Raw genomic sequence first — 15,036 nt, forward strand, 5'->3', positions numbered from 1 at the left:
ACTCCAGCAAGAAACCACCACTGAACACACCTTCCCCTCACCTCCACTGTCAGCATTCTTCAGGGACCACTTCCTCCGTGACACCTTGATTCACTCCTCTAACTTCTCACTCTCCATGACATCTTCCCATGCAACTGTGGAAGATGTAACACTTGTCTATTCACCTCCTTGTCCTCACTGTCCAAAGCCAAAACACACTTTCCGGAAAAAGCAGCATTTTACTTTTACTTCTGTCAATCTAATCGACTGTATTTGCTGCTCACAATATAAATTGATGAGACCAAATGCAGACTGGGTGACTATAATGTGGAACATCTCCATTGTCTCTGTAGGAATGACCCTGACCTTCCATCTGACTGTCATTTCAACATATCATCTTGCTCCCTTTCTGACACTTCCACCCTAAGTCTACTGCAGGGTTTCTGGTGAAGCTCAACATAAGCTGGATGAATAGCTCCTCATTTTTCACAATGTATTTTACAGCCTTCAGGACTTAATATGAGTTCAAAAACTTGAGTACATGAACTCTGTCATAATTTCTTTTACACTCCCTTTCTTACTCAACCCAGTCACCCACGTACCTACCCACACCGTGTCCTGTTTATCGGGGTTTATTCTCATGAAAGCTAACCTATTTTCTTGGGCGGCACGGTGGCACAGTGGTTAGCACTGCTGCCTCACAGCGCCTGAGACCCGGGTTCAATTCCCGCCTCAGGTGACTGACTGTGTGGAGTTTGCACGTTCTCCCCGTGTCTGCGTGGGTTTCCTCCGGGTGCTCCGGTTTCCTCCCACAGTCCAAAGATGTGCAGGTCAGGTGAATTGGCCATGCTAAATTGCCCGTAGTGTTAGGTAAGGGGTAGATGTAGGGGTATGGGTGGGTTGCGCTTCGGCGGGGCGGTGTGGACTTGTTGGGCTGAAGGGCCTGTTTCCACACTGTAAGTAATCTAATCTAATTTTCTGCTATTCAGACGCACAGTTAATACCCGTTTTTTTCCCCACTGTCTTTCTCCTTCACTACCATTAGCAATTTCTCTGTCTTTTTTCTGGACACCCTCACTATCTCTTCCATTCACTATTTCACAACCTCTGTCAAAAGCATAAAAATCATAATTTTCCAATTCCTTGCAATTCTGAAAGAGTCATATTGGGTTTGAAATATTGACTCTATTTTTCTGTCCCCTGATGCTGCTCCTACTGCTGAGTTTCTCCAGCACCTTCTGGTTTTGATATTATTATTTGTAAATCACCCCACAGCCTTCGCTAACCAATAGAATAGAAATCTGTTCACCGCAGCTGTCCTTGTACTTAAGCCTTTTCATCCTGGCATCAATCTAGTGCATCTATTGCATACTCTCTCAAAGATAAATACCGTATATGCTTAAGAGAAAAGCAAGTTTTTGTGACTAAAGTCTTAGGAAAAAGTAAGAGGGTTGACTTTTAGATGAATAGTATTATGGAGGGATTGGTTTCCATGCTGGGCTTTTGGAACAGCCGATGATGACGCTGAAACTGGTTGCTGTCAGTGGTGCTGAATCCAGCAGCGAACAGCTGTCAAGGAATATCTGCCAGTATTCCTAATATTTAAATGAGAAAAGAGGAATTATGAAGAAGATTCACCAAATTCCCACAAGCTAGGTCCCCACCAAACACTCGCCTGAAATTTGCTCAAGCTATCGAACAATTGAAGGATTTTGGAACTAAAGGTCGTAAGTTTACAAATATACTACATCAATGTTTCTTGAGTATGAACTGCATATCCTTCCTGCAGTGTGGTCTCCCAGAGAGAATCTCATCAAACCTCGGCCAACTGTAACACACTTAGTAATCCAACCATCTTGAGCTAAAACAAATTCCGTTAGCTTTTTAAATTTTCGTACTATGAATTAGCTTTTCATTATTTCTGTACTCGCACATTTTTCTGCTCACCCATAACTTTTAATTTCGCATCATTTAAAGAACACTCAATTCTTTTAAGGTCTTAACTGTATGATCTTACACTTGCCCACTCTGAACTCCATCTGCCACAGTTTGGCCCTCTCATTCAATCTTCCCTCAGTAGCTCTCTAAGTTGCATTATCCCCAGGATAGCTGGATAGACATTGGAAGGAGAAAGGAAGAGGGGATATGTTGACTGGAGGAGACACATGTGGGGCATAAACCCTGGACAGTCAAGTTGGATTGAATGACTTCTCTCAAAGCTGTTAATTCCACGTAAAACACAGGACTTCTCTGACTTGTGATTGTATTCCATGCCAGGTAATGCAGTTACCAACTGAGCCATCAGCAGACATTTGGAAAGGTGTTTTCTCCAAACAGTCTGTTTGTTCTCTTTACAGTTACTTGTCTTCAGCAGTGTGACAGCCTATAAAATATTATTGATAGGACAAGCAATTCGGCAGATTTCTCACTCTGCTGCTCATCTATTTTTCTATTACTGTATTTAAGCTGCGCTGGGCTCAAAGTGACAGTAATAAAGTATAAAAACATCCGGCTCTGACAGCAAATCAGTCAAGCGCACAAATGCCTAACTTGTAAAATATATGATCAGTTCAAGAAAATTCAGATGAAAAGAATATAAGGCAGTTGACACGCCGGATGTAAATAGGTAAGATACAGTGCTTAGAGCTACGCTGTACGTCTGTGTGTATCATTGCTCAATATTTGGTCCATACCAGTCTTTATTGTTGATCCTCATGAATTTGCTATCACCCCTTTTAATCTCACAGCATTAACATATCCATCTGTGCATTTACCCCTCCTGTGCATATTTCCATTTTATACACCTCTACCATTCACCTCCTTGTGGTAGCAAGCTTCACATTCTAATCAATCTCCAGGGTAAAGACATTTGCTTCTTGAATCCAAAGTTATTACTTACCTGCATTTCCTCCTTCTCAGAATCCTCATTCCACATCCATTCAAGTAAGTAAAATGTTTAGCAAGTATCTTGCATCTCCGTATTGCATTATTAGATAGCAGTACTTCTAGATTTGGAATTGACTAGTTTTTTGGCACAGGATTTGTTTTACTGAACATCTGAGGAAACTAGACCCCAGCCTGATCTATCAATGTTCCAATTTATTTGTTCTTTTGCTGTTCAATAAAGAAGAGGTTTAGTGCATTTTCTGAATCCCTAATTGGAAGACCAGAAAGAGCATTCTCAGCCCACGATACCAACGTAAGCTAGACATCAGAGCAAGTGAATATTCTCCTGAGTTTGGGATGTTGGGCTCTGCTTCTCCAGCTTAACTATTCTTCAAGATCTTTGTATCGTTCAATCTTTTATTCTTAGGTTCCTGCCCTAACACTGCATAGCAGCCATTGCCTTCAGCTGTCTGTTCCCTGAGCCCTGTAATTCTTTCTCCAAACCTTTCCAAATCTTATCTTTATACTGCTCCTTTGATTAACCTGACCAAACACTTCCCCATGTCACTTTAGGGACCAATTTGGTTTGATAATGTTCCTGTGAAACCCCTCATAATGTCTATTGTTTTGAAGATACTATATAAATGCATATTGCCGTTGTCACTCAACTGCTTACCAAGAGAAACAATTTAACATTCTGTAACCTGTCACATTCTTGAACTAGTTGAGGACATTTACCAGGTTACCCTTCCATCTCTTAATCTTCATAAAGCAAAACAAAAATTTTAAATTTCCTTACACTGAACATAACCCCCTGGAATTAGTAACTATTAATTTAGTCTTATCTGCATTTTACTATTACATTCTTCTTTGATGAAGCACCCAAACCTTCACGAGATTTGAACCATGCATCATACATAGTTTATGTCACTTACAAACCCAAAAATTACTTTGTTGAGATTTTAATGATGTTTTGCTGTCTTCCATTTCTGGCTAATCTCTGTATACCAAAATCCGTTGTGCTGCTCCAGCCTGTTTCAAATCCTGACATCAATTTATAATTTGAAAATGTATCACTTCACTTTTCTCTGTACTGAGCTCTGTCTGTTCATCTGTTGTTCAGCAGTGCTCCATGGCCACATTGCTCCTGCAATTCTCATTACAATTCACCTTGTCCCCTAAACTGATAACATCAAAACATTTTGGCAAAATCGAGTTGATAACCATCTTAATTAATGATCTGGGAGACTGGATTCCCTGCACGTATTGAAGCCTTCTGTTCCTGCACCCATTATCATTCTATTGATTCAAAGGGATTGAAACTTGATCCACCAGATCACCCCTCCTGGACCCCACCCACCACACTTCACAATATACACACACAGGCAATGCGGATTAAAAACTCCAATCTATCCGATCAGAGTGCATTGCTTTCATATCTAAATTGTTTATAGATATTTTCTAATCAACCTGTTCAGAGATTTTATTCCACACCATTGGAGCAGGTGGAACCTGAACCCAGATCTCCTGGCTCGGAGAGGCACGAAATCAAAAGAGCCCTCACTGTTTATATGAGTGGAAAATTAAAGATAAAATGCAGGTGCCATATATGAATTAGATGATTGCCAACATTTGGTCAATCTAAGAAACTTCCTTTGACCTCTAATCTCTGCAAGTCATCGTGCTCCCACGAGGAGGTTGAGCAATTCAACAACTTCACTGACACATTCCACCCTGACTTTAAATTTACCTGGACCATCTCTGACACCTCCCTCCCCTTCCTGGACCTCTCCATCTCCATTAATGATGACCGACTTGACACTGACATTTTTTACAAACCCACTGACTCCCACAGCTACCTAGATTACACCTCTTCCCACCCTACCTCTTGCAAAAATGCCATCTGCATTCCCAATTCCTCTGCCTCCACTGTATCTGCTCCCAGGAGGACCAGTTCCACCACAGAACACACCAGATGGCCTCCTTCTTTAGAAACCACAATTTCCCTTCCCATGTGGTTAAAGATGCCATCCATCGCATCTCGTCCACATCCCACACATCCGTTCTCAGACCCCACCCCTCCAACCGTAACATGGACAGAACACCCTTGGTGCTCACCTTCCACCCTACCAACCTTCGCATAAACCAAATCATCCACCGACATTTCCGCCACCTCCAAAAAGACCCCACCACCAGGGATATATTTCCCTCCCCACCCCTTTCCGCCTTCCGCAAAGACCATTCCCTCCGTGACTACCTGGTCAGGTCCACGCCCCCCTACAACCCACCCTCCCATCCTGGCACCTTCCCCTGCCGCCACAGGAATTGTAAAACCTGCGCCCACACCTCCTCCCTCACCTCCATCCAAGGCCCTAAAGGAGCCTTCCACATCCATCACAGTTTTACCTGCACATCCACAAATATCATTTATTGTATCTGTTGCTCCTGATGAGGTCTCCTCTACATTGGGGAGACTGGACGCCTCCTAGCAGAGCGCTTTAGGGAACATCTCCGGGACACCCGCACCAATTAACCACACAGCCCCATGGCCCAACATTTCAACTCCCCCTCCCACTCTGCCGAGGACACCGCCACTCACTCACCACCAGATGCCTGGAGGAAGAATGCCTCATCTTCCGTCTCGGAACATTTCAACCCCAGGGCATCAATGTGGACTTCAACAGTTTCCTCATTTCCCCTTCCCCCACCTCACTCTAGTTCCAAACTTCCAGCTCAGCACTGTCTCCATGACTTGTCCTACCTACCTATCTCCTTTTCCACCTATCCACTCCATCCTCTCCTCCCTGACCTATCACCTTCATCCCCTCCCCCACTCACCTATTGTACTCTATGCTACTTTCTCCCCACCCCCACCCTCCTCTAGCTTATCTCTCCACCCTTCAGGGTCTCTGCCTTTATTCCTGATGAAGGGCTTTTGCCCGAAACATCAATTTTACTGCTCCTCGGTTGCTGCCTGAACTGCTGTGCTCTTCCAGCACCACTAATCCAGAATCTGGTTCCCAGCATCTGCAGTCATTGGTTTTACCTATTCCAGTTATCAGTCCAGTAAACCTCCTCTGAACTCCTTCTAACACATTTACATCATCCTTTAAATGAGAGCAAAGGTGTGCACAGTTTTTGCGACATATAGGCCCTGCAACTGAAACATAGCATCGTACTTTTATGTTTAGTTTTTCTCAGAATGAAGGAGGACCTTCCACAAACTTTCAAAATTATTTGGTATACCTGCATACTAACTCAGACTAGAACATCTAGCTCCCTCTGTCCTTCAGAATTCCACACTTATTCTCCATTTAAATAATACTCTGCTTTTTTAAAATTCTTCCTGCCAAAGTGAACACCTTTACGTTTTCCAACATTATACTTCATCTGCCAGATTTTTCTCCAGATTGATGAATTTTCATTGGAACTCATAGTTAAGAGGTTAATAGTTCTTTATTTTTCTCTAATCTTTAATACGATGTGAGTACCACCAGCAAGGTCAGTGTTTGTTCTCCTTCTTGAACTAAGTGGCTTGATAGGTAGTTAAGAGGGCAGTTGAAGGTCAGCCTTGTTCCTGTAAGTCCCACATAGGCCAGACTGGAAAAGGGTGGCAGATTTCCTTCCCGAAAGAACATCAGTGACCAGTTGGGGGTTTTTTTGACAATTGATAGTAGATTCATAGTCACCATGAGCGGTAACTTGATTGTCAAGGTCATTCAGGAACTTATACACCTCATTGAAAGAATCTTTACATTTATGGGTGAATCCAGAACTAGGAGAGACTGCTTTAATCCGAGGACTGACCCTTTTAGGGCTAAACCAAAGGGGAAGTATTTTCTATCCGATGGCTGTGTGACTTTGGAACTCTCTGCCTCAAAGATAGTGATACAGTGTCATTGAATATTTTTAAGGCAGACATAGATAGATTCTTATTATGGGGGGAAATCAGCGGTTATCTGGGAAGGGGGTGGATGGGGATGTGGAATTTAAAACAGAAGCAAATCAACCATAATCTCATTAAATGGCAGATTAGGCTCAAAGGATTGAATGATCTATTCCTGCTCCTATTTTGTTTGTTTATAATTAACATTTAATTCCAGATTTATTAATTGGATTTAAGTTCCATCAGCTGCCATGATGGAATTTGATCCCATGTCCCAAGAGCATTGGCCTAGATCAGTGACATGCCCACTACTCCACCACCTCTTGCAGCAAGGAAAAGAAAAAGGGGGGAGGAGAGTACAACAGGAAGGTCAAAGTCAGGCAGGAATGATTAAATAATGGAAAGAATGATGATGCAAAGCAAGAGATGCCAGTTATTGACCAAGTGAAGAAACAGGAAAATGAGTCTAGCTGAGTTGTCAGTGGTTACAGTGACATAGCAGAAAGGATCTCCACAATATCTTCACTGCCAATGACTTTGATCCAATCATCCCTCACAATCAAAGAGCTTCCTCAGATGTATGCGCGTCAAATTACCCAGCTATTGTCTTTTTCAATTATCGACTGTCTATAGATGATAACAAACCAATTTAAATGTACCTTTTACTTAATGAGTTGCTGAATTGTTACCACAAGTGTTAGCCTGGATTCAGTGGGTAGTATTCTATCATCTTAGTCATGATTGTGGGTTCAAATGCCACTGCAGAACCCTTAGTGCATAGTCCAGTCTGATGCTCCAGCACTGTACTGAAGGTGTGCTACACTGTTGGAAGTGCTATCTTGCAGATGATCATTGAACCTAGGTTCCACATCACCTCACAGGCAGATGTAAAAGATTCCATGTCACCACCTTGAAGAAGAGCAGAGTTTTTTTTTCATGGCTAAACCAAATTACTGAAACAATTGATCTGGTCTCACTCACATTATGGTTAAAGGGAGCTTGCTGTGCCCAAATTTGCTGCCACTGTACCTGCATTACAAAGAGTACTTTCAAGACTTGTGAAGGACTTTGAATCATCTTTGGTTGAGGGGAACGGGGCTGGGAGGGGTAGGAGGGCATCTGAATGAGATGTTATCGCTATCTGTTCCAGGAACTGTCCTAAATGTTGGTACCTCTTCTTTATGCAGGAAGAAGAATTGCGGAAAAGTGGAGAGGCCAAATATGCACATTTAGGTGATGATCTCCATGTGCTCATCGAAGTTTTTGTCCCAGCAGGAGAGGCCTATTCTCGCATGAGCCACGCACTAGAGGAGGTGAAAAAATTCCTGGTCCCAGTAAGTTATTTTTCTTTTTCCAACATGATGCCCTGGTTATTTATTTTCTGACTTAGAGACATTTTTCTGAGTTGCTTTTATGAGATGCAACTTTTTCTCATGATGCCAACAATCACTTTGGGATTTTCTCTAACATCAGCCCATGATCACTAGCCAATTTAACCAAGTGAAGCCTGTGAAAGCCCTGACATGAACCTGCTGCTGTTGCTTAACTGGTCACACTGGCTTCCCTCAGAGAACTCAGTGCCTAGAAGTGTAGCATTTGTCAAGATCGTCAATGATCAGCTTTGATCATTCAATGTGACTAAACCATTAAAAATCAGCAGAGACTCCTGCAGGTGTTTTTCTCAGGAGGTTTAATAAAGAAGTAGCATCTTATCATGTGACCTGTAAGTTGGCAATTTGATCAACAGAATGGCATTCACTCATTCATCCCTTGCAGTCTTCCAATGGATTCCCTTACTACAGCCTGGTAGGAAAAGGTGACTGTATTAAACTGGGAATTGGCAGATCACAGTTTGTGACCTAATGCTGTCTGAGAACACTAGCCCTTCTTTCTAATCCAATGAGAGCTCTGCCTCAACTATATCCTTTTGCTGGCAATCATTTGCAAATCCACCACTTTTCTCTTGTGGGAACACATACAGACCTTACCTCAACATTCGCTTATTTCAGAATGGTTTTTCCAACTGGATTCTGATATTAATGATTGCCTGTGACAGAAAGGGAAGCTCCACCTAAGAAGGATGCATCACAGAAAGACATCATTCAAGTATTGTGTCTGGGTGACCACTTTAAAAGTGCTATTGGATTAACTCCATTGGTTCAGAGAACATAAAACAGTACAGCACAGAACAGCCCTCAATGTTGTGCTGACCTTTTATCCTACTCTAAGATCAAACTAATCTATATTCTTAATTCTTAATTTTACTATCTTCATTTCACTTTTTTCCGCATAGCTATGCAAACTTTCCCCCTTCAATTATGGATTCAGAATCTTCTCCGAAAAGAACAATTGTCATCTTTAGAAAATCTGGTAACCCTCGATCGTTTTAGGTGGAATCGCTTCTCTGTGTTCTGGGGGAGTGACTGGAATACATGAAAGAGGGAGGGTGTTGGCACTTGAGTTGTATCAGGGAGGCAATTTAAATCTCCCGATACCAGACTTCCCCACAAGATTGTACTTCTCCGGTAGATTAAGTGGTTAAGAAAGCATGCTTGTCTTTATTGGCTGAGACATAGAGTTTAAGAGCAGGAAAGTGATGCTGAAACTCCATAAAATGTTGGTTGGGTCACAGCTAGAGTTTTGGAATCCACATTATAGGACAAATGTGATAGCGCTGGAGAGCATGCAGAGGAGATTTACCAGGATGTTGCCTGGACTGGAGAGTTTCAATTATGAAGAGTGATTGATTTGGGGTTGTTTTCCTTAGACCAGACGAAACTAAGGGTGAACATGATTGAGATGAATGAAATTATGAAGGTTATAGATAGGACAGATAGGAATGAACTTCTCCATTTGGTGGCGAGATCAAAGACCAGGAGGCATTGATTTAAGGGAAGGGACATTATGTTCAGAGCGAATGTGGAAAAAAAACCTTCTCACCCAGAAAGTGAATGGAATCTGGAATTCACTGGCTGTAAGGGTGTTAGAGACAGAAATCCTTATAACATTGAAGAACTATTTAGATGTGCACCTGCTTTGCCAAGGTACACAAGACCATGGGTCAAGTGCTGGAAAATGGAATTAAAATACTCAGATGGTTATTTTTGACCGATACTAACCTGATGTGCCAAAAGGGTGTTTGTGCTCTTGACCTCTATAACTCATCCACGACATCTGACTACAGTTACTCAGGAAACACATTACTTGTGTAATTCTGTACTGTTGACCAATCAGCAACAAGAATGTTAACACATATCGACCTATTACATATTCTACAGTCTGACCAATCAGCAGTAAGATCCCACCGTCCTCCACTATAAATAACTGCATCGCTCACCTCTGTTTGGTTACTCCTGTGTTAAGCTGCTTAAAATGTTGAGGTCTACAAATTTTTCTAAGGAATATTTTTTAAGGGTAATGACTTTTATCAGAGAAAACTTTACCTTGCATGTGCATCGATTAATCCAATGTGATAGATATAGTGTGTAAGTGTGGGAACTTAATGTGAGTTCTGCCTTTTTGCTGTTCATTTTCAGTTTCACCATTTGCTAAGAACAATAGCAGAAAAAGAGAGGCAAATTTAACTCCATCCCTGTCTATACACAGCCCCTCTATTAGTGAGTTCTCAGCTATGTCTCCTTGTGGTGATACACTGAAACTGGCTCCATCATAATTGCAGGCTAAAGCTTCAAAGGAACCTGGAGGACTTTTGGCCCCTAGTCTTGTACTGGCCCATTGGTGTGGACAAATCCTGAATCTCATGAACCTAGGGAGAGTTCTAGGGACTAAACTCTGCTAATAAGTCTGGAGTGGAGCCCGAAAGCAGACTGATATGGTCATAAGTCATCTTTGCAGCATCTCTTACAACCAAACCAGTGTTGTCCAATTCTTTGGATTCCCATGGGGAGATCAAGGGAGCACCCTTGCCTTTGGACAGCCCATGGTCTCCATCATTTTTGCTAGTTTTGTGCCCTGAGAATACTTCATTTCCAACACCATCACTTGCAAGGTCTCCTCCAAGCCTCACATACCATCCTGACTTGAAAATATATTGCCATTCCTTCAGTGTCACTGGGTTAAAATTCTGGAACTCCCCCTCTAATGGTTTTGTAGGTCTACCCACAGCATGTGAACTGCAGCAGTCTAGGAACGTTACTGAGCATCAAGGGCAATTAAAGATGGGAAACAGATACTTGTACAGCGAGGGGCACCTGCATCCCATGAATGAATTTTAAAAAAGGCTTAACTGCAGAGCATTAATGCAATGCAATATTCAGCAGTTGGCAGAGAGTTGACCAGCATAATGCATCCATTACCTCAAGAGATGTTTACATGGTATAATCATAATGACATTTTAATCAATCTGACCCATTTTGAATAGACTTCTTAGCGTGTCCTGACACCTTCAAAGGTTTGTATACAATTTGTGTCCTATTACAAATCTTTTAAGATTATGCCATTCCGTTCATATTGCTTCTGTCCATTTCTCCAGTGAAAATTCTTCACTTCATATTTAAACAATCAGTTTCACACTGAGAGCAATAACATTTTAGTAAAATGCAATCAAGTCCTGTGTTTTCTAATTTGAAAAGGTCCTTACTCCGCAACACAACACATTTTTTGTTTCAGAAACAAAGAAATTATATTGAACATACAAAGAATTTTGAGAGAAGTCCATACTTGGAGAATATTATCCTCAGTTTTGGTCTCCATATTACAATAAAGAGAAAATGCCAGAGAAGGTATAAGCTTCCCTTATCGGAAGATCAGAAGTGGGAATGTTTGATGACTACACAATGTGCAGCTTCCATTTCCAGCTCAGCTACTGAAGCAAACTGTGTCCAAGTGCGGCGAGATCTGGATGACATTCAGGTTTGGGCTGGCAAAAATCAAGATTCATTTGTGCCACACAACTGTCAGGTAATGATCATCTCTGACAAGAGAAAATCTAACCATCAGCCCTTTACAATTGGGTGGCGAAATGGCCCAGAGGTTAGCACTTCTGCCTCACAGCACCAGGGACCTGGGTTCAATTCCCACCTCGGGCAACTGTCTGTGTGGAGTTTGCACATTCTTCCCCCGTGTCTGCTCCGGTTTCCTCCAGTTAGGTGAATTGGCCATGCTAAATTGTCCATAGTGTTAGATGTAGGGGAATGGGTCTGGGTGTGTTGCTCTTCGGAGGGTCAGTGTGGACTTGTTGGACCGAAGGGCATGTTTCTACACTGTAGGGAATCTAATCTATTCTAATCCCTGAATTTTACACTGTTATCCTTGACCAGAACCTGAATTGAATTAGCTACATAAATACTGTGGCTACAAGGCAGTTCAGAAGTTAGAAATCCTGCAGCAACTAACTCATCTCCTGACTCCCAACAAGCCTATCCACCACCTACAAGGCTCAATTCAAGAGTGTAATGGAACATTTCCTGCTTGCCTGGATGGGTGCAGCTCCAACAACGCTCAACAAGCTTGACAACATCCAAAACAAAACAGCCCAATTGAGTGGCACCATATCGACAAATATTGATTCCCCCCACCACCGATGCTCAGATGTAGCAATATGTACCATCTACAAGATGCAGTGCAGAAATTTACAAAGACTTCTGAGACAATATCTTCCAAAACAGGGGTCACTTCTATCGAGAGGGACAAGGGCAACAGATAAATGTGTGATACATCACCAACTGCAAGTTCCCCTCTAAGCCACTTACCATTCTGACTTGGAAATATATTGCCATTGCTTCAGTATCATTGGGTCAAAATCCTGGAACTCCTTCCCTGTTAGCATTGTGGGTGGACCTACAGCTGATGGACTGCAGAGGTTCGAGAAAGCAGCTGACCACTACCTTATGAAAGACAACTGGGGACAGGCAATAGACAGCGGCCAGACAGCGGCATTCACATCCCATAAATGACCGAAGAGAATGATTTTCCCAAATGATATCAGAATAATCGAGGAGGATTTCAGAGGTCAAAGTTCTTTACAAAAAAAGTAGGCTGGTAACTGACCTGCTCCAGACCTTTTAAATTGTGAAGGAGTCCAAAAAAGGATATACACTGGAAAATATTTTGGGAAGTTCAAGAGACAAGGACATAAATTTGAGATGCTGACCAGGAGGTTAGGAGAAATTATTTGCCCACAGTTAGAATCTGGATTTCACTACTACAAGGAGTATTAGGTGAATACTGTGGGCACATTTTGAGGAAAGCCAGATTAGCATAACAGGAGAAAATGATAGAAGAATATGCTGAAAAGGCAAAATGAAGTCAAGTGAGAGGATGCTTGTCTAGATTGTAAAAACTGATGTGGATCAGTAGCGTTGCATGGCCTGCCGCCATGGTGTAACTATTACATAAATCTAAACAAACGAGCATTTCACTGCATTTGATAATGAAGGGCTGTAATCAGAGAAATTAGCATTTGTGCTTAAACAAGTAAATGAGTTAATACTTAAAGTCTGGTATGTATTACTCATGCTCATTTTCCTTATTCAAAATCTCAGTGCTGAGCAATTGGCTGAAAAGAGTGTGTGTTGAACAGATATAGCTCCTTTCATAGCACGTCTGCCCCAGAGTTATTAACATACACGGCAGGCTGACACTCCAGTGAGGGAGTGCTGTGTTGTCAGAGATACTGGCTTTTAGATTACAAGGTCATTTTTGCCTTCTCCAGTGGATGTAAAATAACCCATGTAACTTCTCGAAGTTTACTGGGCAATATTTATCCCTAAATCATCATCACATCAAAAAAAATGTTTAGCAGGTCATTATCACATAGCTGCTTGGGGAGTTTTGCTGTGAACATATTATCACTGTGTTTCCTATGCTACAGCTGGGACTACACTTCAAAAGTGTTTAATTATCTGTAAAACTGCTTTGAGATGTCCAGAGATTGTGCAAGGTGTAATTTAAATGCAAGCTGGAATGTCAGTTTGGATATGGTGCTCAAAATTCAATATTGAGACTTATCCACAACCTTATGTCTTAGAGTCATTATTGAAACCCATTATAGCACATATAACACCCACACAAATCCAGCGAGAACTCTTCAGTTCAGTTGCAAGAAGAGAATGAAAAACATCGACCTACATCGTCCAGTCTCTGGATAGTTAGAGAACACACATATACAGTCAGCGATGCACATCAGAAGTCCCAATATAGGAATTAGGCCATGGTCGGAATTATCCTGGAAGTTTGAACTTCCAACAGGTAATACCCCTGCTACACAAAACCCTCCATACTTATATGTTTAAAAATGCTTTGGTTAGCAATGGCACAATATAAACACAGGTTTAATGTTTGATTCTAACAATATGTTGTGTCTGAGATTAATTTGAATTTCAAGAGTGTGGTGCTGGAAAAGCACAGTAGATCAGGCAGCATCCGAGGAACAGGAGAATTGGCCTTTTGGGCAGAAGCCCTTCATCAGGAATGAGGCTTGTGGACCGGTGGGGGGCTGAGAGATAAATGAGAGGAGGTGGGGCTGGGGGAAAGGTAGCTGAGAATGCAATAGGTAGATGAAGGTGCAGGTGGAAGTGCTAGATAGGAGAGGAGGATGGAACGGATGGGTGGGAAGGAAGGAAGATAGACAGGTAGGACCAGTCAAGGTAGTGATGCCAAGTTGGAGGCTTAAGGTAGGGATAAGGTGGGGGAGGGGAAGTGAGGAAAATGGTGAAATCCACATTGATCCTGTGTGGTTGCAGGGTCTCAAGGCGGAAGATGAGGCGTTCTTCCTCACGGCGTTGCGTGATAAGGGTTTTGCAATGGAGGAGGCATATGACTGCCAACTTGCAGATCATTTCACAGAATATCTCTGGAACACCCGCACCAACCAACCCCACCGCCCCGTGGCTGAACATTTTAACTCCCACTCCACAAATAACATGCAGGTCCTGGGCCGCCTCCTTTGCCAAACCCCTACCATCCGACGCCTGGAGGAAGTAGTCCTCATCTTCCACCTTGGGACCCTGCAACCACACTATATTAATATGGGTTTCACCAGTTTTCTCATTTCCCCTCCCCCTGCCTAACCACCCCACCCGCCCTCATCTTTTCCCAGTCCCAAAGCTCCAGCTCAGCACTGCCTCCTTTACTGGTCCTACCTGTCCATCTTCCTTCCCATCCATTCACTCCACCCTTCCCTCTGACTTATCACTTTCATCTACAGTCCCAGCTTCCATCCTTCACCCCCCCCCCCACCCCCACCCCCAGCCCACCCCCACCTCCCATTTATCTCTGTGCCCCAGCCCACAAACCTCATTCTTGATGAAGGGCTTATGCCCAAA

General features: G+C 42.6%; 1 protein-coding gene across 4 annotated transcripts in view; it reads left to right on the forward strand.

The window, feature by feature from the left end:
- Positions 1 to 15,036, forward strand: part of khdrbs2 (KH domain containing, RNA binding, signal transduction associated 2) — a 622,325-nt gene that overhangs the window by 318,050 nt on the left and 289,239 nt on the right. For all 4 annotated transcript variants that reach the window (XR_011954815.1, XR_011954816.1, XM_072558359.1 and 1 more), the window contains exon 4: positions 7,939 to 8,085. Coding sequence is in view for 2 of the 4 variants with exons in the window: in XM_072558359.1 (XP_072414460.1) it covers positions 7,939 to 8,085 (147 nt within the window). In the remaining 2 variants the exon portion in view is untranslated. The remainder of the gene's footprint in view (positions 1 to 7,938; positions 8,086 to 15,036) is intronic.

Source organism: Chiloscyllium punctatum, chromosome 3 (assembly GCF_047496795.1).
Source record: "Chiloscyllium punctatum isolate Juve2018m chromosome 3, sChiPun1.3, whole genome shotgun sequence".
NCBI classification, from domain to species: Eukaryota; Metazoa; Chordata; class Chondrichthyes; order Orectolobiformes; family Hemiscylliidae; genus Chiloscyllium; species Chiloscyllium punctatum.